General features: G+C 50.5%; 1 protein-coding gene across 1 annotated transcript in view; it reads right to left on the bottom strand.

Moving 5' to 3' along the window:
• Positions 1–27,050, bottom strand: part of ATP2B2 (ATPase plasma membrane Ca2+ transporting 2) — a 199,500-nt gene that overhangs the window by 75,405 nt on the left and 97,045 nt on the right. The window contains exons 3-5 of the mRNA XM_023749426.1: positions 16,550–16,747; positions 9,268–9,525; positions 8,151–8,276 (exon numbers count right to left, since the gene is read on the bottom strand). Of these exons, the coding sequence (XP_023605194.1) occupies positions 8,151–8,276; positions 9,268–9,525; positions 16,550–16,747 (582 nt within the window). The remainder of the gene's footprint in view (positions 1–8,150; positions 8,277–9,267; positions 9,526–16,549; positions 16,748–27,050) is intronic.

Raw genomic sequence — 27,050 nt, 5'->3', positions numbered from 1 at the left:
GGGCTCTAGTCTCTGTTTTCCCACCTTGCCGGGAAGGCTTATGGCAGAGTTGGAAGGCAGGAAGCTAGAGGAAGGCAGGAGAGCGGAGGGGGAGCTGGGTCAGCCATCCAGCTCCTGTCCGTCTGTGAGAGAGAAAGGAGCTCAGGGCCAGGGAACACGGTGGCTTCTGCCAACTGGACAGCCTGTCCTATCCCACCGGGACCTTACCTTTAACCTGGTAGCAGAGGGCAGGCCACAACCTTCCCGACTGCAGGCTCGAAGCTCATCTCTACCTGAGGCTTGCTATGAGCAGTAGGAAATGGCCCCCACCTGACCTGGTCCAGGTGTTAGCTGTCTTGGGGCCAAAGCCTCATGCAGTGGCAAATGGGGTACACTGAGCCCTTGTTTGCAGAGCTGGAGGGGCCTAGTTTCACAAAATGCAGCTTTTGAGCCCAGAAAAGGCAAATGGCTGGTTGTGGTTGCACAGCACCTGAGGCATAGGTTAGGGCTTGAACCCAGTGCTCTTCGCTCTCCCAGTTTTGACTTCCCAGGCCTCTCTCTGGACAGGAAGAGGGGTGAGGTCATACCTTCCAAAAGGTCTCTTTCTGGGGGTAGAGATGTGAAAAAAGAATGGAAACCATTTCTGGGGATTATCATCTGCCTCTAGGCACAAACACCAAGCAAACTATAAGATTCCCAGCCCCGTTGCTAACAGTAATAACGCATACTTACAGAGCACTAGACAGTCGGCAAAGTGCTTTAGTGCCCGTGAGCCTGTCTCCCTCACAACAGCTTGGTGAGGTAGGTCCTGGTGCAAGCACAACCCCAAGCCCCTTCACCCACCTGTGGCCTCTCTGCCCAGGGTCACACAGCTGTGAGCGATGGAGCTGGGACTTGAACCCGTGCTCTATCCACTACACTCCACTGCCTCTCATGGAGAAGAGGCAGGGTAGTGTAATGGAGAGAGCACGGGCCGAGCAGCAGACTGGGCCTTCCAGCATCATGATATCGTCCTAGGCTCCCGGAGGCGGCAGCAGTGGTGGCAGGTGTGGCTCTCCATGCTTGGCCTACCACTCGATGGGCAGGGTGGGCAGCAGGCCCAAGAGGGTTTGCTGATGTCCTGTGCAACCTCCTGCTGTTAACACTCTGGCTCCAGTGGTGATGGAGGAGGCTGGGGGGTCCTGGAGGGGGCAGAGCTAATGGGCCTGCTGGAGCCAGACCCTGCTACTCTTGAGGACAAGCCCTCACCCTGGCCCCCTGGCCCTTCCATGGCCACACTGATGGCACCTAGTTGTTGGCTTCCCGATGGAATTTACCATAAGACATTTCAAACAGGCCATGCTGCTGGGTAATAGAAGTCACGGGGCCCTTGGAGGAAAGCTCACTCATGGGGGCTGCAGGAGTACAGGGCTGGGGGGCTAGAGGGTTGGGGTCTCTCTCTGGCCCTCCCCTCTGTGGAGCCTTACACTACTGCTCTGGGCCTCAGTTTCCCCAGCTGCAAATCAAGACAAGACTAGGTTCTCTAGGGATCTGTAAATCCCCTGAAAAGTTGCAAAGTCACAAGTCTAGGTATTTATTTCTCATAAGAGGGATCACTGTTTCCATGGGACTGTCACCAGAGTTCATGACCCAGGAGGGTTCAAAACCACTGGCCTTCCGTGAAAGGTGCTCCGTGTTAAAGGAGGCCAAAGGGGCAGGACACCTAAATGCCACACAGTGCCCTGCACTGGGTCCCAGTTGGAGAATGCTGTGGGGACAGTAGGCAAACATGAATATGGACAGTATCTTAGGTTGCAGTACTGCATCAATGTCGACTTTCCTGAATTGACAGCTGTGCTGTGGTTACACACGAGAATACCTTTTCTTAGGGCAGAGACTGAAATGTGAAGGGGCCCAGGGCAATCACGTGCGTGATGAGGAAGAGGGAGGCTCCTGAGAGAGCAGACAGGGCAGAACCGTAATCACAGTGGAATCAGAGGGAAGGGCACATAGGCATTCTTTGTGCTGTTCTTGCAAGTTTTCTGAAAGTTTGATATTATCTTAAAATGCCGGGAGCCGGTCCATCCTTGCTGTTTCAAGGGACCTGGCATATATGGCATACTGTTCTTAATATGTTTGCTCCCCTTCTTGGCGCCATGTGTTTTAACCAAGGTCACCTCTCTGAGAAAGGTTGTTTCCCCAGGTGGGGATTTTTCCCTGAGGTTAGGGAGGGGATACAACCCCTTAATTAAGTGCCAGGCGGGTAGTTAAGCTACATAATCTTTACTCCCTGGAATGGAGATAAGAAACGCCTTAACCTTTGTAATAGAAATTGACAGGATTAAAATCGGCTGGTATAAATACGGATGTAACAAGACAATAATCATCAGATCCTCATCACATCATCATCAGATCCTAACCAGAACCTAGCCAGAGAACATGGCAAAAGATCCTGGACAGAACCTGGCTACAGAACTTCACTAAAGAACCTAGACAGAACATGGCAAAAGAACCTGGATAGAACCTGGCTATAGAACCTGGTGATCAAACCTGGCTGGAGAACATGGAGAACCTGGCTGGAGAACCTAGCGAGAGAACATGGCACCAGAACTTGGTTGGAGATCCTGACCAGAACTTCACTGGAGATCCTAGCCAGAACTTCCCTGGAGATCCTGGAGGGAGAACCTCGCTATGCTGATGAACTGAACCCAGTTTCCATGTCATTCATTCTTCGCCGACTCCGTCCACACCTTTGGGGATCCCTGGACCCGCTGGGGTTGGACTCCAGCATTAAAATACAAAATTAAAACAAAAGAAATGGGCCCAGGTCAGAGTTTGTGCTCTAGGGCCCACCCATCTGTTGCTTGGCCCACACAGGCTTGAAAAGAATAGGGATTTCTTGCCAACATTTAAATATTGGGAGGCTCCACTTGCACAGGGAACTCAGCAGTCGCACTGAGGGGCACTTCTGTAGGCAGCAGTTGGAAGCAGCTGTGCTCTGGTTTGGCGCCCCCACACCCCTGCTTGGACCCAGGGACCAGTGAGCCTGCGATTCCTGACTGTTTCTACTCTGCCTGGTCTGAAGAACCGGACATGGGCTGGGGCCTGCCTGGCCGTCCTGGGGAAGGAGCTCCAGGCCTTCATGATTTCCTTTGTGCCTGGAGCACTGGGGACATCAGAGTAGATGCTGCTGGGTAATAGATGAGGAGACTGGGGTCCTGGGGGGCAGAGGTCAAAGCCAAAGCTTGATGGAGGGCTAGAACCTGAGTGTTCTGTCTCCAAATGCTGCTCTTATTCCTCACATAGCACCTCACACAGCACCATTTACAAGGGACAGTCACATCCGTCTGTGCATGTGGGTTCCACAACAACCCTGTTGGGTAGGCGGGGGGGGGGGGGTGCGCACCTGCTTCCCCATTGTACGGACACAAACATGGAGGCTCCAAGAGATGAAGTGACCTGTCCAGGATCACAAGCCAGACATGGCTGGGCCAACTGACTCAGAACCGGAGTGTCCTTTGCCTTCCTCTAGGCCAGTGGTTCTCAACCTTCTGGCCCTTTAAATACAGTTCATGTTGTGACCCAACCATAAAATTATTTTCGTTGCTACTTCATAACTGTAATGTTGCTACTGTTATGAATCGTAATGTAAATATCTGATATGCAGGATGGTCTTAGGCGACCCCTGTGAAAGGGTCATTCGACCACCAAAGGGGTCGAGACCCACAGGTTGAGAACCGCTGCTCTAGGCTGACACAGTGTGCCAGATACCACAAGGGGGCTTCTGCACTACCACAAGGACCCCGCAGGCACCCCTATCCTGGTCCCTCTGTGTTCCCTGAGGGTCATCTGACCAGAAGGCCCAGCAAGGCCTCCCAGCACAGGGACAGGGTCTGAGGTGTCTGGTCATGCGCAAAAATGAGCATCCAAATGGCAGCTATCCAGAATTTACAGCACTGGGGAGAGAGCTATCAAGGAACCCCCCTAGAGGAAGCAGGCTCCTGCAGGCCGAAGGTGGGAGGAGGTGGATAGTGGAGAGAAGGTGGACAGTGCAGAGAGAGGGCAAGGGTAGACAGTTGAGATGAATGAGAGAGAGGAAAGTGGATGCTTTGTCACAATCTTTGAGCTGGGGTTAGGCTCCCATTTTACAAGTGAGAAAATGGAGGCTCAGAAAGGCTAAGAAGCTTGTCCAGGGTCTCCCAGACAATAAGGGCGGAGTCGGGATTGGAATCCAAGACTATTTTGCCCCCAAGTCCAGGTTCCATCCTAGGAACAGAAAGGGAACCAACCCAGCATGAGCATCCCCCTACCAACGCTATGCTAGGTAGGGCTTCACCTATATCAGTGATGGCGAACCTTTTGAGCTTGGCGTGTCAGCATTTTGAAAAACCCTAACTTAACTCTGGTGCCGTGTCACATATAGAAATTTTTTGATATTTGCAACCATAGTAAAACAAAGACTTATATTTTTGATATTTATTTTATATATTTAAATGCCATTTAACAAAGAAAAATCAACCAAAAAAAATGAGTTCGCCATCACTGACCTATATCATACACCAGGACACCCCTATTGTCCTCACAGGGGACAATAAAAGTGAAGTAACTTGCCTGAGGCCACACAGAGAGTTCATTCCAGAGCCCGGATTTGGCTCAGCCTGGCTCAACTCTGCTCTTTCTACAATGCAGCCTCTCTCCTCACTCTGGCAGGCAGTGCCTGAGCCCTGAGGTGTGCAGGGCCCAGGGGTGGAGCTGGGCATGACCTCCTGATAACCTCAGGCTTGGGCTCCCGCCTGCTTGGATCTGTTCGGGTGAGAGGACCGAAATAGAAGTGTACCACCTGTGTGTCTGTCCTGGTGTCTTCTATCTGTGTACGGCCAAAGATGGAAGAAGCCCATAAAAGTGAGACCCATTAGATCTGTCTGGGTGGCAGGAGTGTGGATGGGTTTTGCTCTTTATTTCATTTGAGACAGTTTGTGCAGAAAAAAACTCAATCAACATTACAAGGCTGTGCACAGAGTGGATGTCACAGGCTGACATGAGGACCCCAGGTGGTATGGGAGCGACTGCCAGAGGTGGTGCTCAGAGCAGACGTTGTGAAGGAGGTAAGCCCAAGCAGATGGGCAGAAATTAAATGAGCAATGTGAAAGGGAGAAGGAGGGCCATTAGGAGGAGGGAACAGCTTCCGCAGAGGCAGGGCACAGGAATGGAGCCAGGTGGGTTTGTAGCAGAGTTACAGGGTGAGCAGGGTGTGGTGAATCCGTGACTTTCACGGCTAGGAGGGGCACTGAATGCAGTGCTTGGGCCTTCTCTATACCACTCCCACCCACAGCCTGTCCAGGCCACTGCTCCCAAGAATGCTCGCCTCTCTGGTACCAGAGGTTGGAACCAGAACCACAGGGCCATGTGGCCCTAAGTTCCAATCAGTGACAGGGAACTCATTACCTTACAGGCAGCCTCTTTTGTCCTAGAATGGTTCTTCTGCAACAGAATTCTCTTCCCAGTTAGATTACTTTCTGTTGGGCCAATGATGCCACTTTCTCCCTGTCTTTTCCCATGAGCCAGGGCCAAGCCACTTGCTTCTCCTTCCCCCATGCAATTGTGTTTCTGAATGTGAGCACTGCTGCTTGCAGTCAAGCTCCATTTCCTTCCGTCTAATTCGCCTTGCACTCTGGTGATCTCTGTGGGTCCTGACTCTTGCTTTCTTTTTGCCATGCTCCCTGGGCTGGTGGTCTCTGTGAACTTGACGGCACACTTTCCATATTGTGACAGGACAGAGCTCCAGGGAAGGCCACTAGAAACCAGATAACCGCAATCCAAGAATCAGCACAAACTGGCCAAAATCTCCTGGCCTCTGGCACAGCCTTCTCCATCTTGTCCACAAGGACATCATGGGAGACCGTGGCTACTGTCTCCTGACATCCAAAGGCTCAGAGCCAAGTTCATAGCTAGGCTTTCAGCCAGTTGTACAGGCTGAGACTAAAGCAGTTGGTTCAACTTGAGCCTCTCATGTCCCAGTGCTCAGAGACCACCCATTCCCGAGCTGAGGACCAGTGCTGACCCCACTGTGATCCCACCAGTTTGAGCTTCACAGGGCTCTCCCAGATTCTTGTTAAGACCTGGAATGCTTTTGTCTGTCCCTAGTCCCCTGTTCTTCCCCACTGAAGGCAGAGATCACTGCCAAGTCTCCAAGGGCCTACGGGTCTGAGCTCTCTGGATGGTCTCTGGGACATCCAGTTCCCTCGGAGACAACCTACTACCCCTCCCCAATTATGAGGCTTCTCATAGACTAGAGGTACAGACACAACTCATCCACTCAGGCCCAGAACCTCCCCTCAATTTCCACTGACCCAGATGACCCACTTGACACACCTGGCCATGGCTCCCAAGAATGCTCGCCTCTCTGCTAACCAGAGGTTGGAACTAGGACCATAGGGCCATGTGGCCCTAAGTTCCAAGATAGCATTTGAGGATTTCCATCTCTCAGTCAGACCCCAGGGCCTTTGCACTTGCTATCCCGCTGCCTATAATGCTCTTTCTTGTCACAGTTCTGGTTTTAGCTCCAACGCCTTCCCTGACCAGCTAAGATTCCTGTCCTTTCCTCTGGGTCTCTATTTCATTACCATGGCAGAATTATCACTATCACTGATTTATCACTATATGAAATTACGTTATATATGTGCTTGCTTGCTTCTTTATTGTCTGTCTCTTGGAGTCTAAGCTACAGGAGGGCAGGGACGTTGTATTTCGAGGATGACATACACTCCTTCAAACCTCTGTGCCTTTCAAATGTTTGCCTCTGCTAGGAGGGCCCTTTATCCAAAACTCTGTTTGGTGGGCTGCTACCCATGCTTTAAAACCCAGCTCAATTCCACCTCCCCCTCTGTTCCCTTCTTGGCTTTTGTACACCTTCCTCACTCCTCCAGTGTGGAATTAGTTGTTTGCTGGTCTGCTTATCCCAGCCTATCTTGGCTGGAGGCTTCTGAAGCCAGAGGTGGGACCCACTGCTTAGTCCAGGGTCAGGCCCAAAGTAGCTGATCAGAGGCTACTTGATGAGCACTGCTGGACATTAAGGCCTTTTGGGTGTTCCTGTTGGAGGGAGGGTGGTCACCTGGCTGGTGCCTTACCTCTGCATGGTCTCCTTGCTCCCTGTCTTGCCCCCTGCAGCAGCCAGAGTGAGATTTTAAAAAAGTAAATGTGTTCACTTCACTGTTTAAAACCATTCCAGAGAATCCTCATCACACAAAACATTTCCAAACTCCTGACCATGCCCATGAGGCCTGACAGCTGGCCCCCTCCACATCTCCATCTTGTTCACAGTCCTCCAGCACAATCCTGCCATTGGGCCTTTGCACCTGCTGTTCCTTCTGCCTAGTATACTTTCCCTGGATAGTCACAAGGCCAGCTCCTGCTCATCATTCACACCTCAGCTCACACATGGCCCCCCCTGACCTCTCCAGCCACCTGCCTCCCCTTGTCCTGCTTTATTTTTGCCACACACCTACCACCATCTGGAATTTTCCCATTGCCTATCTCTCCTCACTACACCATAGCTCCTCAGGACTGAGGCCTCATCTGCCTCATCCCTTCCTATTTGTCTAGCACCCAGCCCTAGCCAGTTTGGCTCACTATCTTTTCCCATGAGCCTGGGCCAAGGGTCCTGGAATCGAAGGGTCCTGGGTTCAATTCCAGTCAAGGGCATCTTGGTTGCAGGCTCCTTCCTGACCTGGCCCTGGTCGGGGCGTGCAGGAGTCAACCAATTGATGTGTTTCTCTCACATAGATATTTCTCTCTGTCTTCCCCTTTATCTCCCATTCACTCTAAAATCAATGGAAAACTATCCTCAGGTGAGGATTAAACAAAACAAAACAATTGTCACCTGACTGATTCTTTCTCATCCTGATAAGAATGGGCTTCAATGTTTGACTTTTCAGAAAACTAAATCACTAGAAGGTAATTTACCTGAGGGCAGAGATTCTTTATCGATTCTATTCACTGTGGTATCCCTAAAGCAGTGCTGAGAGCCCAGGAGGCTCAATGCATGTTTGCTGGGGAAAAGAGAGGAAGTTCTCACTTGGAGCTGAGCTGGCCAGAGATCTGGAGCCAAGGACCAAAGTCTCCATGACCCTCCAGCCTCATGAAGGGGACAAAACCAGCAATGGGAGTGAGCCCACTGTTGGGCTGCAGCTCACCTGACAGCAGCATGGGGTCCTTGTCCACGGACTTGCGCACCTGGTCAGACTCTCCTGTCAAGGAGCTTTCATCGATCTTGAGGTCATTGCCCTGGATGAAGAGGCCATCAGCAGGGAGGAGATCACCTGATGGGAGGAAGGTCAAGGGAGTCAGCAGGGTCTCAGGTGGCTGAAGAGGCTGGAATAGTCCCCAGAAGTTATGATTATAAGGGAAGGTTCACTATTGGGACCAGCTGCCTAGAGCTCCCAGGGTGCAGGAACCAACTTGGCGCCCATCACAGGCCAATAGGCAGCTGAAGACTGGAGCTGAAGTGAATGGTACAGGCTGGGAGGGCTGAGGTTGGGCCCAACAATCCTAGCTCAGGCAGGCATGTTCTTTAGTTTATTAAGTGCTTTTCTTGGCCTGGTGTGGTCTTGAGGCCTAGTTTTCTCAATGATTCATTCTCTGGTTTCAACTATGATTTGAGGAATTCTTTTGAAAGGGACTAGTCCATCTGGGCTAGGCAGAGGAGACTCCAGCACAGTCACATTATCAGAGGAAACCAAACCCCCGAGGGCTAAGTGAGGAGGGGTATACTCCAATCTCGCTTCCATCTTCTGCCTCTACTTTCCCAAGGACATACTCATCTAAACTCCTTTGGCACCAGCTTGCCCACTTTCTCCAAGGTAGTATCACAGGCTTAGAATGTCCACTCATCTATGTCCACTCCCCATCACACGCAACTGGCCCAACAACCATCCATCAATAGCCAAATCAGGAATAGGAAATTGACTTCATCCCATGAACCCATTCTGAGTATGAGTAGTCCTTGGAGTATTGTGTTGAGAAGGCTTCTGAGGCTGTATGGAGGCCCTGAGCTGTGACTGTTTAGTAATGTCTGAAGGTATTGAGAGTGGTGACACATGTGCCAAGTATTTGCCATTTCTGAGTTAAATCAATTCTGAAATCTACTCCCTCCAGGAAGTAGCCTTCTACAAAGGATCCCAGAAGACATCTTGGCTTGGAATCAGCCTTCAGGGACCCACCCTCTTCTCTGGGCCAGCCTCTTTGGGTCTGCTTGGCCTGTCCCATCTCTGCTCCAGCTCTAGCAAGTAGCTCTGTGGCTGGGACACTTACCATATTTTATTTGGGCGATGTCTCCAACCACAATCTCGGCCACAGGTATCTGGACCACCTGGCCAGCCCGGATCACGGTGAACTTCTGCTCCTGCTCGATGCGGCTCTGCAGGCCCCGGAACTGCTTCTCTTTGCTCCAATCATTGAAGGCCGTGACCAGGACCACACAGATGACTGAGAGGAGGATGGCAGCCCCCTCAATCCAGCCTGCCTCTGCCTCCCCTTCATCCTCAGACCCAGCCTGGGCTGTGGCGCATCCTGCAGAGAATAGAAGGAAGCAGATGGTGTGGGATCAGCTAGGCCCGTGGTCGGCAAACCGCGGCTCTTGAGCCACATGGGGCTCTTTGGCCCCTTGAGTGTGGCTCTTCCACAAAATACCACGTGCAGGCGCGCATGTACAGTGTGATTGAAACTTCGTGGCCCATGTGCAGAAGTCAGTATGTTGTGGAAGAGCCACACTCAAGGGGACAAAGAGCCGCATGTGGCTCATGAGCCACGGTTTGCCGAGCCGCAGTTTGCCGACCACTGAGCAGATGGGGCCTCGAGTGGTCTGGCTTTAAATCCCAGCTCTGCCAAGCAGAAAATGTTGATAATCAGATAATCATGAATAATTTATTCCGTGCATCTGGGTGCCAAGCCCTGTGCAAAGGGCTTCACACATATCATCTCAGAGCACTCACTCTGCCCATTTCACAGATGTGGAAGCTGAGGTTTCTTAGAGAAGCCACATGACTTGTCTAAGCTAGGAAGGGCAAGTGGGGAGCTAGGATATCTGATTTCAGAGCCTACTGTCTTAGCTACTTTGGTTTTCTGCCTTTGTTCTAGCTGTGAGATCTTGGGTAATGACTTCACCTCTCTGAACCTCAGTTTTCTTATTTATAAAATAGGAATGTATTCCTTATCTTGGGGACCACTCTGAGGGCTGGAATTTAATGAGGTGAGGTCCATGGCATCTCCAGCACAGACCTGGCACAAAAGAGAGGCCTGCTTAACGAGAAACGAGAAAAAGTGAGGATGTAACAGAATGAGACCAATCAACACTGTGCTTGCTTTAGGGTCTAAAATGCAGTTTTGCTGTTGTCCTTCCCTTCCGTTCTCCCAGCAACCACGAGGCAGGTCTCTAGGTTGGGAGGTAGGAACCAGAGCACTGGACCTGCCCTCTGACGAGCTGGTTCTAATTGCACTGCTGTCCCTGAACTAGCCTGGGTAAATCACTGTTCTTCCTGAGCTGCAGCATCCCCATCTGCAAACTGGGGTTCACTGAGACCACCTTCTGGGCTCAAGGAAAAGAAGGTGGATGCTCCGGCCTGTGCTCAGTCACAGGAGGTTCTTACTTGGCCTTTGTTGGATCTGAGCCCCAACCACACAGTGAGGATACCCACATTCCATCGGAGCCTCTGTGTGACCTACACCTCACACCCTTGCTCTGTTGAACCTCCCAGTCTGGGCCCTCAAATTGCTTGAGGCCTGCCAGGCCCACCATGTGAAAAAGAAAATGAAAAAATACCACACATATTTAATGCAAAGGCCTCAGACTCAAAGGCAGGTCTTGTCCACATGGTGCCGAATGCTAGGGCCTTTCCTAGCCCTTCCACACACTCTGTCTTCTGCTTCCCCACAGGATCCAAAGAGTGAGTTCTTCCATTAACAGCTGAGGAAACTGAGACCCAGAGCGGTGAGGTGACACAGCCAAGGTGATTGCTGCAGCCAGGACTAGCTCCTTTTTCCACTGGGGAAGAGGGTGGGGGTAGAGAACGCCCTTTCCATGTCTGACCATCTACTCCTGGAAAACTCAGGGTAGTTCTCTCCCATGGGGGTTGGGCAGGCGACTGGGCTATTTGCAAGACCTGCTATATGCCAAGCACTCACTTTAATCATCAAGCTGGCTGAAAAAAGGGAAGCAGTTCAGAGAGGGACAGTAACTCACCTGGGGTCACACAGCAGATCTGGAGTTTGAATCCAGGCCTGGGCCTAGGATCTGACACTGGACCTGCCTTGCCCACTGTCCCTGAGCCTAGTGCCCTCTCTGCCACTTGCTGGTCTCATGTGGAAAAGTAGAAAACATTGCCATAGACCTATGGCCAATTGTATGGAAGTCCAATTCAATCCCAAGGAAGAGAGAACAGCAGTTTTTGTTTTTGGTTAATCCTCATGGGAGGATATTTTTTCCCACTGATTTTTAGAGAGGGTGGAAGGGATGGGGGAGGAGGAGAGAGAGAAAGTAGAGAGAGAAAAACATTGATGTGAGAGAGACATATGGATTGGTTGTCTCCTACATGTGCCCTGACAGGGGGCAGAGATCAAACCTGCAACCCAGGCACATGCCCTTGACTGGGAATCAAACCTGTGACTCTGGTGCTCGGGCCAATACTCTAACCATTGAGTCACTCTGGCCAGGGCGAGAGAACAACAGGTTTTTAAAAAATACTTTTTATTGATTTCTAGAGAGGGAGGAAGGGAGAGGGAGAGAGAGAGAAAAAAAACATCGATGTGAAGCCAAACATTGATTGGCTACCTCTGCATGCCCCTTACCGGCGATTGAGCCCACAACTTAGGCATGTGCCCTTGACTGGGAATGGAGCCAGCAACCTTTTGGTGCATGGGACGACACCCAACTAACTGAGCCACACCGGCCAGGGCAGAACAGCAGTTTTAGGAGACCCCAGCAGGAGCCTCTGGGAAAGCCAGGGGACAGAAACAACATGACAGAAAGGCCAAGTGGTACCAGGGAGTTGTTTGTTTGTTTTTTTTTTAGCTCCCAGCTCCTGGGAGGGTCCAGGCTCAGCTGGTATGTCCAGGCTGGGATGGTACAGAATCATTGTGGCCGGGCAGTGTGTGTCACCAGCCGTTCTGCACAGGCTAGTTAACAATCACATCGTTGTATGAGGTTCTCAAAGCTACCTTTTTCCTTTGGGAATTTCAAAGCTTTTCTAGTTATTTTAAACTATTTAATTGAATCAGCCTTTGGTTGTAATGATATTCATTATCGTGCGGATAACGGACATGGGGCCAGCCCTGAGTTCAAATCCCAGCTGTACTACTTAACTGCTGTGTGCCCAGGAGCTAGCTACTGAACCACTGTGCCTGGGTTTTCTCATCTGCAGAATGAGGGCACTGACAGGCGCTCCCTCCTAGGGGGTTGGGAGGACTCAGGGTGAGCCTTTATGTAAAGCAGCTATTGCAGTGAGCACACAGTAACGGCTCAGTTAAAGCTGCTGCTTCCCGTTGCCCAGCATTGGCACACATTATTGCAGTCCAGTCCCACAGCCAGCCTGAATGGAGCTGCGAGCCCCGCGTTACAGAGGGGATCCAGCTATATTCCAGACCACGTGATGGCAGGAGGAGGGGAACTAGAGTTCCCTCTACCACCATGAATGACACCAATTACCCCTCCCCCCCCCCCGCCGCAAAAAAAAGCTGGAAAACACGGGTGAACCTTGCTAAATAGAAACCCAGTATATGGAAATGCATTCTCTTGAACTTCAGGGGAGTGATTTGAGATACAGAGCCCAGTGCTTCACTTTACAGGGCTTTTGTTATTCCCTGTCCCTGCTACATGCTCTGTACATGGGGAAGGCTGTTCTTTCCCTGTGTGTGCCTTGTTAATGCCCTCCCGCCCCCCCCCCCACCTCCCCACACCACCCCACCCCATTAGTTATTGAAGCATTCAAGACACTTGGAAACATCCCAGGACAATGGAAAGCCTTCAGGTTCTAGAAGTGGAAAGACTAGGCTTCAAGTCCAGGCTCTGCTGTGTGACCAAGAGGAAGTACTTGGCCTCTTTGAGCCTCAGTTTGGACAGCTGTAAAGTGCGATGACCCCAGGGAATTTGTGCGACCTGGACCTAGTAAGGGCCTGGCACATGGCACACAATAAGTATTGGTTCTCTCCCCCTTTTCATGAGCTGCTCTCCTTGGACTGGCTTCTGGAAACCAGGCGTGGCGGTTGAGTAGGATTCACACCCCATTGCCTTGACTCCCAGTCCTGCCTGCTGCCCTTGCTGATTCGACACCAAGGAGCCCTCTGGGCCCATCAGAGTGAGCACTCACTCTGCCAGCAAATTAGCTTTAATTTCCTTCTGACAACTGTCAGATGGTTATATCGTGCCTTGGAATGGCCAGAAAGTGGGGTCTGGATCTCTGGGTTAGGTCTTTAGCCACTGGGAGCCGCTGGACTCGGAACAACTCCTGCTGCCCCTGGTGCATTAGGGTGAAGAGACCAGGAACAGGAAGAAAGAAGAGAGTGGGCAGGCCTCGCTGAGATCTCCTCTAGGTCCCCTCAGATTGGGGCAGAAACAGGACCTAGAGATTGTGACCACAGAGTCTGTGGAATCTGCAGCTGCTTTCCCTGGACCTGAGATTTTCTAAGGTGTGGCTTCATTCTGTGTGACCTCGGAGAATGCACATGGCCTCTCTGGGCCTCTCTCTGTTTGTTAACCAGTAACATGGGGAAGCTACCTCTTAGGTGGTTACCAAATAAAGGCCCTCAAAACTGGTTAAGCCACAAACATTTTCTAAGCACCTACTATGTGCCTGTCACTCTGCTAGCACTCTAGCACTAGGGAAACTGTCATGGGCAGGGAGTTGGGAGCACTGGGTGTGTAGATCCCAGCCCTGCCACAACTATGCTGTGTGACCTCTGACAAGTGTCTAGAGCTCTCTGAGCCAAGAACGAAAACAGGGAAGGGCTGTGGCTGCTGCAAGGCACTCTATAGTCTTTTAGTTCATCACCTGCATCAATTTTTAATTAACTGATGAAGCCTGTGTTTGACTTGGCAAGGGGGTGGTCCTGGCAACATGGTAAGCCCAGAGCTCAGAGCTCAGGCCAGGGTCTGGGGGTCAGGGAAGCGTAAGTATCATCACAAAGTTCTGGAACTTCACTCTGTGGAGCTAGAGTGTGCACAACTGCACTCGTCGACCCAGAGTACGGTCTGCACTAGTGTCTCAGCTGGAGGCAGGGAAGGGCAGTGAAAAGAACCAGACAACTTGGGTTTCAGATTCAGCCCTACTGTGTACAAGCTGTGCGGCCTTAGGCAAGTGCTTCCTCACTCTGGGCCTTGGTTTCCACCTCTTGAAGATGGAGGCGTTCACAGGCATCTGTTTGGAGGGCTCTGGAAGGCTCTCCCTGGCACACACTGGGAGCTCTATGCGTGCTCCCGCTGCACCCCCTCCACCACTTGCCCTCTGAGTTCTAATCTTGCACTGACTTGGGTCACATGAGGTCACTTACTCAGCTGGCACTGCCTCAACCCCATCTCTTTCTGAATGATAGGAGCGAGGGCTCAGAAGCCAGAACGTCTCTGTCTGAGTCATGGTTCTGTGCTTCCTAGCGTGTGACGGAGCAAGTCATTTCCTATTTCAGGGCCCCGGTTTCCTGGATAATAATAGCACCTACCCACAGGGTTGTTGTGAGGATCAAATGAACCTCTACTGTAAAAGCTCTCAGCTAGTGGTAGCTATAAAAATAGTAAGAACAATTATTACGTTTTTGTGTTGCACCCTTAGCTCTGTTCAAGGCCTATTCAAATAGCCATGCACAATCTTCTTCAACATTTTCTATAAAACTTCTGCAAAGAATGCTGCCCATGATTCATCTCTTATGGCCTATGTGAAAGTTCATCCCAGAATTCATCGTCAGGGGTATGCTCTCTTCCTATAGGACGATGTTTCCTCCTGTTGATAATCTGAGCGATGCAAACCATCCTAATTCCCTTTCTGCCTTGGCTGCCAGGAAGCTCAAAATCAAATTTATATCCCAATCATAGTAGCAAACACAGTTTATTTGTTTCCATTCTTTTTCTGTCTGGCTTTCTATTTTACCTCATAGTATGAGGCATGTCTTTATTATGTCTTTAAACCCGTTTTGGAGAGATGCCATGGAGAAAAAAAAATCAACTTGGTAATATGAAGTATAAAATTGAGGCAGTTAACCTCCACACGCAGAGTGGAGGGAATTAAGGAGAAGGAGAATGGTTTTCTTGAGGCAAAACTCCACATTCTGACCTTCTAGGAAAGAGGTTGGCAAACTTTCTCTGTAAAAGGCCAGATAGTAAATATTTTAGGCCTTGTGGGCCATACATATAGTCTTTGTCGCAGCTACTCACCTCTGCCATTATAGCAGGAAAGCAGCGTAGACAATATGAAAAAGAAATGGGGGTGTTCCAATAAAACACTCTTTTTACACAATGAAGTAGGAATTTCATGTAAAAGCCACATGTTACAAAATAATATTATTTTCATTTTTCTCAACCATTTGAAAAATGTAAAAACCAATCTTAGCTCATGGGCCATACAAAAACAGGAAAGTGAGCCAGATTTGGCTTGTGGGCTATCGTTTGTAATCCTTGTTCTCGAATATTCGGTGCATGAATTTTTTCATCGTTGCATGCCTCAAGGAATGAGTGACTTGGGGTTCTGAGGAGAAGCCCAGCTTTGGAGCTGAAGGAGGGTCCCTCAGAGGCTGGAGTACCCAGAGGGCAGTACCCATTCATCTCTGTGAATGGGCTGAAGCACTGTCAAATCAAACATCGTGAATGCAGCCCACCAGGTAAGCAATTTGGGGGCTTTGTCCTCAGATGTGAGAGTGGGAGCCCTCAGAGAGCAGTCTGGACATACGTCCAGAGCCACCCTCACTTGTATTCCATCCAATAAAACCAGACTCTCAGAGAGGGGCCTGGCAGCAGTCTTTCTAAGCTCCACTACAAAAACTAAGGACTCTTTATTAGCTGGGAGACCTTGAGCAAGTTAATGCACTTCTCTGTGCCTTGGTTCCATGTCTTTAAAATGGGCATAATCGAATGGACACAAGACACTGGGGGGTGCGGGGGGTGGTGAGGGCATGTGCTGGGGGGCGGGGGGCGGTAGGGGAGGCCGGGGGAAGGTCAATGGGGAAAAAAAGGAGACATATGTACTACTATTTGTAATACTTTAAACAATAAAATAAAATTAAGAAAAAAATAAAATGGGCATAATCATGCACTACCTTATGGGGGCTGTTAGGAGGCCATTTCAGCTCAGATCTTGGCATGCTGTAAGTGCTCAATAAATGATCATTGTAATTATTACTATTGTTGGTCCAGCCCTTGCATTTCACACTCGGGAACACTGGGGGCAGGGCTCTGAGCTGGGTGTTGGCTCGGCCACCGATTGGCTGGGGGTGAGACCCAGCCCCTTGGGCCTTGGTTTCCTCACCTGGAAGGAGGAGTGGCTGTTAGCCCGAGTGCCCTCTGGTGTGGCTGGGCACACATGTTGCAGGGAGGGGGGCAGGGGTCCCCCTGTCTTACCTTCTTGGCTCTCGCCAGGTGGGTGGTAGAAGGAGAGCCCCAGGGAGATGATGGCCGCGATTTCCAGGATGATCAGCGTCACATCTTGCAGCGCTTCCCACACGAGCTGCAGGAAGGTTTTTGGCTTCTTTGGAGGTATAAAGTTTTGTCCAAAAATCTGCTTTCTCTTTTCTAGGTCTGGAGCCGTGCCTGGCAAACCTGTGGACAGAGTACAGAAAGGTCGGCCTGGAGGGCCCAGGAGAGACACACATGTTCCCGGAATTGTCCCAAGTGGGTCTGGCCACATGGCAAAGAACAGAGAGAGGAACAAAGTGGGAAACTTGCAGACACCAGCCTAGAGCCCAGCACTGCCCAGAACCTGTGAATGTGACCTTATTTGGGAGAATGGTCTTTGCAGATAAAACAAAGGATTTTGAGATGAGATTGCCCTGGATTATCCAGATAGGCCCTAACCCAATGACAAGTGTCCTTGTAAGAGACAGAGGAGAAGACACAGACACAGAGGGAAGGAGGCCATGTGGAGATGGAGTGGAGATTGTCGTGATGCAGCCACAAGCCAAGGAAAGCCCAGAGCCAACAGAAGCTGGAAGAGTCAAGGAATGGAATGTAACCTGGAACTTTTGGAAAGAGCATGACCCTGCCGACACCTTGATTTCAGACTTTTGGCCTCCAGAACTGTGAGAGAATCCATTTCCCTTATTCAAAGCCACTGGTTTATGGTCATTTGTTACAGGAAGTGAATCCCCAGCATCATGCCCACCTTGCACCCGCACCCTTGCTCCTGCTTTGGACTTGCCTGTCCTGTTGAACACAGACTAGGCAGCTCCTGCCTGGGTTAGAATCCCAGACTGTGTGGGAGGGTGAGTGTGCCTAACCCATGGGTGCTTGTGAGCATCTCATGAGATAATTCATGCAGTCATCAGTGTTTGTTGAGCACCTACTATGTGCCTGACACTGGGATAGAGTGGCAAAAAGGACAGAGTGCCTGTCCCGAAGAGCTGACCCCCCAAGGACACACATGACATGCTCGAGTGGTGCCTGGAGGGGAGGGGTGGATGCTCAACTGGGTGGATGGCCCCACCTCCCTCAGGTGCATTTGTGCCTTAGAAGAGGAGCCTGGAACAGAAACCTCTCACAGTGGGAATTCAGGGGTGGGACAGACAAAGGCAGATCCAGTGGGAGGGGCCAGCTTCTCTGTTTACTGGGCCCTTTGAAGGCAAGTGCTTCCCCTTGCTTCTTTCTTTCCTCTGATGCTACCCTGTGTCACCCCAAGTCACTGGTGCCATTTCATGTTTCCCTAACCAGTGCCCTGGCACACTTCCTGCCCTGCTCATGCTGTACAGTGAGCTAGGAAGAGCCTTTCCTCCCATCTACACTGGGGAGCCCCTTCTCAGCGCCCTCTGTTGAGAAGCCCGCCCTCTACCCCGGGCAGACCGCATCTCCCTGCCATCACCTAGCATGGCCTTGACCACAGCAGGGCTTACCTGTGTTCCAACTCCTGTACAACCTGTGCCTTGTTGAAAAGACCAGTCTGATTCTTCCAGGGCCTGCACTCGAGGCCACCAACCACCTTAGACTCCTCCCACCCACTGGACACAGGTGACATGCTCGAGTATTATGAGCCTGCCCTGAGGTGTCATCATGGCAAATGCAGCAGGAATGGTCCCCTGCAGCAGGGCAATGTCAGTCCTGTCCCTGAGGCCAGCCATTAACCCCAGCTCACCTGTGGTTTAATGAAGACAGCTGGGGGATGGACAGGGAGGGGGGGCAGAGAGGGCACACACCTCATCAGACCTCTGGCCCCAGTCCACTTGTGAGAAGGGGGGATCCAGAGGGATCCCCAGGACAGTACCATTATTAGAATGTTGGGGTCAGAGCGATGGAACATTCTGCTGTTACAGTTAAGGGAGCATGGGGTCTAATCCCATTGGTACGGGGTTCTAACAACCTGCCATTTGTTGGCTCATTCATCCATTTGTTCATTCAGTGCATGTTTCTTGAACCTCTACTGTGGGTGCAATCTGGTGCCGGTGCTGGGGAGAGTGATGTAAAGAAAGCTCAGTGGTCCTGGGTGTCCAGCAGTCTATGGCTCAGGGATCCAGGGAGATGGGCATGTCCCCATCTGGGGTTTAGGTGCTGAGCCTCCTCTGATGCTGACAATGAGACCTCCGTTGGGAGCCTCCAAGAGCCAGACTGGCTGAGACCCTGCAGGATAGGCCAGGGTCTATTAGTGGGAGCTCTGGATATCCAATGTCCTGCCTGTGCACTGAGAATGAGGGATCTCAGAGCTGGGTTATGCCCATTGTATAGGTGGGGAGACTGGGGCCTTCATGAGACCAAGCTGCTGCCTTGGGTCTGAGAACCCAGTCCAGCCCTGTTCTAATCACGCATGACGTAGAGTGATTCTAGGAACTGCAGGAAGGTTCCTTGTTTTTCCTCCTTTGCCTAATTCTATCCACAGCCAATGCCTGCAATTCTCCCATGGGCTTCATTTCTTTAACTAAAAGCTCTAGTTCCTTTAGATTCCCTGAGAGGCAAAAGTCATCACCAGTTCTGGATACCATGGTCTGAAGGAGTTTCAGGCTTTCTCCTGGGAGTGGGCTTTGATCAACGGAAGAAGGGAGAATTCAAGAGGGTGGGTAGGCCTCTGAGGAAGGGGGCTATGACCAGTCAACATTGGCTTATTGTAGCAGTTTGCTATGCCTGTGGCCACCCAGTTCCTTTCTCCGAGACTCAGTTTCCCCATCTTGACAAGAGGGGAGTTCAATAGAAGGATCCAGGGTTCCAAGGTCTGCAGGCCCTGAAGTGGTCCTGCTGGGGTCTGTTGGTATTTTGGGGTTCCTCATCAGGCTTAGTGTAAATAAAGAGAAGGTGCATTGCTGAATCTTCTGAGGGTCTGTGATTCCAATGTTCTGGAGTCTACAGTGTGACCAGTTGAAAATGTAGGGTGTTCTCTAGTTCAGGGAATCTGGCCATGGCTCAGGGGTTCTGCCACACTGGGGGTTCACAGGCCCGACATTGAGATGCTGGGTCCTGGGACAGAGCAGAGGCCAGGGGTTGCAAATTCGAATTGCTGTGAGGGCCAGGTAGGTTTGTTTTTTTTAAATATGTTTTATTGATTTTTCACAGAGAGGAAGGTAGAGGGATAGAGAGTTAGAAACATCGATGAGAGAGAAACATCGATCAGCTGCCTCCTGCACACTCCCTACCGGGGATGTGCCCACACCAAGGTACATGCCCTTGACCGGAATCAAACCTGGGACCCTTGAGTCTGCAGGCTGACGCGCTATCCATTGAGCTAAACTGATTAGGGCAGGCCAGGTAGGTTTTAAGAATGAGTGAAGTAGATGGGTGGGAGTCAACAGAGAGTGGTGGGGACTGGGACAAAGAAGAATCTCAGCTCTTCTAAAGAGAGCAGTTATTTCTCAGCTCCTGTGGGAGAATGTGGGCCCCGTGTGGAAGATCTCCTAAAATAATCTGGACACCTGGAATTTGATGTAAAATCTTCCCAGTAAAATCATTCCTGGGCCAAATACAACACGTCTGTAGCTGAATTTGCCCCCCAGGTTGCTAGTTGGAGAACCCAAGGTTGGGAAGGGGGAGGAGGCTGGAAGGGGGAGGGGACAGAGCAGAACGGCCTCTCTGTCACTTCCTCTTCTCTCCTGAGTTGCTCCCTCCCCAGCATCAGGCCCTGTCCTGCTCCTCACAAGCTTCTGTGAGCCCCTCTGTTTTTCAGAAATAACAGCTCACAGAATAAAAATATTTGTGTGTTCTGCTAGGGCTGTTTCCGTGGTAGAAATTGTTAGGCAGTTTCCACAACAACAAACACCCCAGTATGCAAATCCAAGATGGGAACCTCAAGTGTTGAGGCCCATGTGGGGCAGCTGAAACGGCAGATGGTGGCTATGACCTCTCGCTCACCTCTCTTTCTCAGGGGAAGGCAGGCTGAGCTGTAGCTTGGGATACCAATCCCCTGCTGTTTGCCCACATTTTACAGATGGGGAAACTGAGGCAATAAGGGTCACTTACCTAGAGTCACTCAGAATGGAGATTTGAACCCATGACATCTGAGTCCAAACCCCACCCCGGAGTGGAATCGCATAGTCCCCCTGCCTTCTGGCTGAAAAGGAACATGCCTAGTTTGGGGAGCAGAAATAACCAAGGCTGGTGTGAGAGATGAATGGTGTTGGAGATTCAAGTTAGATTAAAGAGCATCTCACCATTTAGCATATTAAAAATTAATACACTGTGTCAAATATTGCTAGAGAGGACCAGGCAGGCCCTGAAAATCCAGAAACACAAATGCCTGGGAATTGATATTGGACGCTGTGTGGGGTTGTGGGTTTTCAACATGAGTTTCTTTTTGTGCAAGAGGCAGAGGTTTGTGGATGAACTTGGGCCAGTTGCTTCAGAGACTCAGTTTTGTCATCAATAAAATGGGAGCAAAATAACTCCTAGACTGTGGTGAGCTATTCAGAGGGGAATGTGAGTGAATGCTCTCTAAACGGCAAAGATGCAGTAAGTGCCTTCACAGTAAATAATATCCCAGCGCCTGGAGTCAGAACTTGTGTGTTCTATTTGTTACATAAAAGGAGAGAGCCAAGAGCAGAGTGTGGGGGACTTCAGTTGTAAAGGAATTATTTGTTGTAATGGCTGCTGGCTGTCATTGGATATTTGAGGAATCCTTGTCCCAGAGTTCATCTATATCCAGCTGACCTGGACATAAACTGTATTTTTATTTTTATTTTTATTTTTACCCCAGCTTTTAAGCCTTTGCCTTTGCCAGTTCCCTAATTTCTCTGCTTGGAAGGCCATCCTTTCTCTTCTTAGCCATTCTGGATCCAGCCCTGAGTGCTACAAATGGTAGCCTCAGGCCATCAGAGGGGTTTTGTTTGGTTGGCACTATGCTTTAAACAAATGGAAATTTGCCACAAACATTAAAAACTCAGGCTATTCCACATAAACATCCCGACATCTGGCTCCAAAGCAGGCTCACAGACCTCAGGGAGCTGGAAATTGTGAAAGTTCTCTGACCGGAACATTGATCCTGCCTTGGCTCTGGGGACATGTTTCCAGTTAAGGAAAGCTGGGGCGGGGCAGGGGGGGGTGATAGTGAGTGCCGGCTTAGGTTCTTTCGGGGGCAGAGGGAGGCAGAGGGTTCTTCCTTATAGGCGAGCTACGGTGGATGGGTGCTGGAGGGAGGAAGGAAAGGGAGAGTGCATGCAGAGGCTGGACTACTGGCCATGGGTGTCCTGGCACCAGATGGGGGGCCCCAGTGCTCGGGAGCCTCTTATTTAAGGAAGCCCGAGTTCCTCCTTCTCCTCCTCCTCTATTCAGCCCCTCTCAAGGTAGAGAAAGTAGTTAGGGTTGTATTGGATGGTATGCATCTGATCATTACTTGCTCATTTAAACAACCAACAAATATTTATTGAGCACCTACTATGAGCCAAACATTGCTCTGTATGTTGGGGATACTGCAGTGAGGAAGACTGGCTGCCAGGAAGGGTTTCCTGTAGGAAGTGTAATTGGGTGAGCTTAGAAGAAAAAGTGGGGGTTAATCAGGTGAAAGGATGTGGGTGGGGCGGAGGGGGTCTGCAAAGGCCTAAGAAACCTTAAAGGGCTTGAGTAAAGCTAATGTGGCTGGAGCTTCCCTGGTTTGCCCCTCAGGAGAGGGGACAGATGGTCCCCACAGAAGAGGACACCTGTATTGTGTGCCACAAAGGGCCATCATTATGCAGGCCCTGTGGTGAGGGTGAAGGGTGACCTAATGGAGACTCTGGCTCATGGAACTCAATGTATTGCCCTCTTCCCCTTGCCTGTCTGGTAGCTCAGCACTGAATCTGCAGCTCCCCGCTTGCAGCGGTACTGCAGTGGCATGTGTTATGCCTGTGAATCATCATCTTATTTTTCCTTTCTTCCCTTTGCCTGAATTTCCTCACTTAAGTCATATAAAACCTTTCTGTATGAAATAAACTTTCATAAGCTGCTTTAGAGGCAGGACATGCATAATTAGTCAGAATTTTTAAAAAGCTACTGAGGTAAGTAAAGGCACAGGTGCTGGGTTAGAGGTCAGAGTGTCAGGATAAAGGGGCATGATGAGAGAATGGGGACATAGATATGACTTACTTTCTGCCCTGTTGACTGGGGACAGGGCATTGTTCTTTCTGGGTATGGGGCCCCAAAACAAAGCACCTCATGCCAACAGGCTGGGATAAAAATAGGGGCCCCTGGCTATAGGGGGACGGGGGGCTCAGGTGAGTTTTCCAGGCCATCCAGATGACTCCTGACCTCTCCTCCCCTACTCTGTGGCCCCCTGAAGCTGAGCATCCTTGTTTTCAGCAAAGGGACCCTGGGGAATTTTTTCAATCCCCGGTGGGAGCCGGAATGAACTTTGCCCACTGAAGCTGTTTGATATTGGGAGGCGTTGTGTGGCTGAGTGGACCTGTCCACTGCTGAGCAAATCATTTCAAGTAAAAAGTAAGCACAGTAATCACGTCCCTCAGACTCTCCACACGCTGCTGAGTGCTACTGTGAAAGCCAACTGCTCCCTCAGATGCCAGAGGCAGGAGGCCACGGCTGCAGAGGCAGAGGCGAGGGGGAGGTAGAAGTGAGCTGAGGGCAGGCTGTTTCCAGAGGTGGGGTGTGTAGGAACCAGGCCCTTATTAAAAAAAAAAATTATTGATTTTAGAGAGGAAGGGAGACGGAGAGAGAGAGGTAGAAATATCAATGATGAGAGAGAATCATCGATTGGCTGCCTCATGCTCACCCCCTACTGGGGACCGAGCCTGCAACCAGGCATGTGCCCTGACTGGAATCGAAGTGCGACCTCCTGGTTCCTAGGTCGATGCACAACCACTGAGCCACGCCAGTTGGGTCAGGTCCTTATTTCCAGCGACTTTAGAACTGGGTTCAAATCCCAGATGCTCTTTGGTTCAGAGTAGGTGCTTTGTGCAAATCATTTTCCATTATGAGCCTCAGTTTCCACTTCTGTGAAATGGGATAAAAGTACAAGTGTCTTTTAGGATTGATGGAAGATCAGGAATATGATAAGGCTTAGAGGCTGGCACAGTTGACCCTCATAAATGATAGATGCGCTTATTACTACTAACTACCATTACTCCTACTAACTACTACACTACCACTAACTACCTCACTACCATTAACTAGCACACTACCACTAACTAGCACACTACCACTAACTAGCACACTACCACTAACTAGCACACTACCACTCCTTCTGTTACTCTGGGCCTGGAAGGTGGCACCCAGATATTTCTGAGAGAATGGGGACATAAAATATGACTTACTTTCTACCCTGTCTTAGATATATCAGAACCCACCATCACAGCCACAACACACCTCTACTTTGGTCCTGAGACCTCGTTTAGATGCATTTTTACTTGTTGTGTGACCTTGAGTACATCCCTCACTCTCTCTGGGGGTGGAGGAGCCTTAGGCTATCTCACTTGAGGATCAAACAGAACCAAGGCTCTGACAGTGCTTTGTGAACTGTAAGACCCTCTTCTTCTATTGTGATCACCCCATTATGCAGGTGTGTACACTGAGGCACAGGGTCATACTGTTGGCAAGGCAACGGAGTCAGGCCTCTTGCCACAGAGCTCAGCGCTCACATCTGCCCCACTCCAGCCTGATCTGGCCTGTGTCTGCTCAGAACAAAAGCCCTACAGTGACCCTCCCTGATTAAGCCGACATGAGTCATTAATTCACACCAGCCTGATCCTGTCACTCTGGGGAGCTTAGGACATTTCAGATGAAAGAACTGCGAATGCTTTCCCATGAAAACCAGAGGTGATTTCATGGCCCTGCTGCGTGCATTTAAAAAACAGAACCAAGATTCAAATCAGGTGGTGCCCGTGAGGCCCCCCAGAAGGCAGATGTGTGATGGAGTACATGGGAGAGGCTGTCTGTGCAGATATGCACACACCTAAGGGCGAGGCTGTGCGTCCGTGTGCAGGTCTGGACACCTGAAGGTATGTGGCACGGGGCTGTATGTGGGAGGGGGAGTTGATGTGTGTGTACCCTGTCAGAGGCCAGGGAGAATGGGCAGTTTACAAAGGCATCGCTGCCGGGGTGTTTGGGGAATTCACAATGTTCAAGACAAAACAATGAATGGGAGTCTGAGAGTTGGTACTTCCCAGCTGTGTGATCTTGGGCAGATGACTTTCCCTCTCTGGGCCTTAGCTTTCTCACATGCAACTTGGGAATAGTGATAGCACATAACTCATAGAGTCAGTGGGAGGAGGAAGCACATCTGATGTGCAGGAGCTGACACCTGGCACATGGTAAGAGCTTGATAAGTATCAGCAGTTACTCTGATTACCCCCCCCCCCCGCCACTTGCTCCTGACTTTATTGTACATTAGAATCACCAGGGCATTGAAAAAATATTAATGTCTGGGCTCCAAAACTAGAAATTCCCATGAAAATGGGCTGGGGTGAGACCTGGGCTTGGGAGTCTTAAGAGCTTCCCAGGGACACACAGCCAGGATCTAAGACTTTGTGGTTCCCAGAACAGCAGCTTCAGCATTACCTGGACACAGGCTAGAAATAACAAATTATCAGGCACACCTTGACTTCCTGCCTTGGATTTTCTGGAGGTGGGGCCCAGGCTTGTTCATTGGGACAGCTCTCCCCTGGGGACAGGAATGCAGGCTCCGGTTGAAGAACCACAGCCCCGTGGGAGAGGGAGGGAGGGAACTCACCTGCCAGGGGCTTTGAGCCACACCAACAACCCTGGCACATGGGGTCTGCTGAGGCCCCGAGAGGACAGTAGCTTGTCTAGTACACACAGTGGGTGGGGGGCAGGGCCCAGGTCTACCTTTGTCTTCCTCTGCAGGGCTTGCCAGCTCCCACAGGGACAATTTCCCTTCCTGAAAGCTGCCTACAGCCAGGCTCACAATCTACCTTGAGGCAGCAGAGGAGGGAATAGTGCTGCAGTTTGAAAAGCTGACAAACCCAGACTGGAGGCCACAGGGGATGCGGGACCATACGCAGACCTGTCTTCCGCTAGCTGAAAAGGTCTGGAGAAAGAGAAACTAGTAATATAAGGTTGGAGATAAAGGAAACCAGAAGAGATCAGGCCGTGGGGTGTTAGGAGCTCACACTCGAGGTTTCTCTGACAGTGTCCCTGCCCTGCTCTACAACCCATTCACTGCTGCACCCAACTCCTGGGCTCACGATAGCTTCTCTGAGGTTGTCCCAAAGAACTCTCCTTGCCTCACTCTCAGTCTGGCTGTGTTTATCCCACTTTCCTGCCAAGAAACAGGCCTCATAAGATACCTGGCATTTGTCTGCCTGTCTTGGTTCAGTTGGGTCCTAAACCAAGACACCCACCTCTCTCCTCTGTTGAACTGTTTAGTCTTCTGAGACCCAGAAGAAAATTTACCACCACCTCCTGAAAGCCTTCCTTGATTTACCCATCCTGCCTGGTTTGTGTGCTCAGTGGTTGAGTGTCGATCTATGAACCCGGAGGTCATAGTTTGATTCCCAGTCAGGGCACATGCTTGGATTGCAGTAGGGGGCATGCAGGAGGCAGCCAATCAATGATTCTCAGCCTTGATGTTTCTATCTCTCTCACCCTCTCCCTTCCTCTCTGAAATCAATAAAAATATATTAAAAAAATAAAGAACAACCCAACCTTCTTGTCCTTCCCTGGTAGCATTTGTCACCCAGGTAACACATTCATTAGCATCTTTCCTATGCCAGGTTTTGGCTCTGGGGGTCAAATACTGACTGAGACCCACCCTTTGTTGTGACTATCTTCTGGATGCTGGTTTCACTCCCTAGAGGAGGCTGTTTGTGCCAGCACACAGTAGGCCCTCAGGAAACCTCCTTTCCTTCCTCCCTCCCATCCTCCCTCCCTCCCTCTCCTGCCTCACTGGGGAGCAGACATAGAGATGTGGGTGCTGAGGCCACCCAGAGGTGCCTGTACACGTGGGTGGCCATGTGCCACCTGTAAGAGCCAGTTAACAAACATGGCTCAACAATTCCGCTGTGGGAAAAGAGCGCAGTGTGGCTTCCCTGTGGTTTATGTCTGTCTGGGCAGTTGCTCTAAGTTCAGAACAAATCTGATGGCTATTGTCCAGCAGGCACGGTGGGCATTGTCAGTGCCTGGAGTTTACAATCATTTCACAGTGTTGATGGTTCCTGAAGGGCAGGGTGCAGGGTCAGGGGTGTCTCTCTGATCTGTCACGGCCCCAGGGGACTTTTCTATGGATCCATTATGAGTGATCACATGTGGGTAGTGTTATTGGTTCACTTGCTCACATACAAAACCGGCATCTAGCTATGCACAGGTGCACACAGATGCAGCACACAGCTGTGGATACAGCATTTGACCATTGGCATGAATGTGCACAGCCACAGCACTGGCTGGTTTTTCTATAAATGTGTGGATGTGGTGTCCACTAGTTTATGTGCACATGGACATGGCACAGAATGAAACCAGTTGCTTGTAAGCATCCCAGACACTGTCCCTCTAA

Source organism: Myotis lucifugus, unplaced genomic scaffold (genome assembly GCF_000147115.1).
Source record: "Myotis lucifugus unplaced genomic scaffold, Myoluc2.0 scaffold_8, whole genome shotgun sequence".
Classification (NCBI taxonomy): Eukaryota; Metazoa; Chordata; class Mammalia; order Chiroptera; family Vespertilionidae; genus Myotis; species Myotis lucifugus.
Note: the sequence above shows the minus strand (reverse complement) of the source record. Positions and strands in the feature narration are given on the sequence as shown.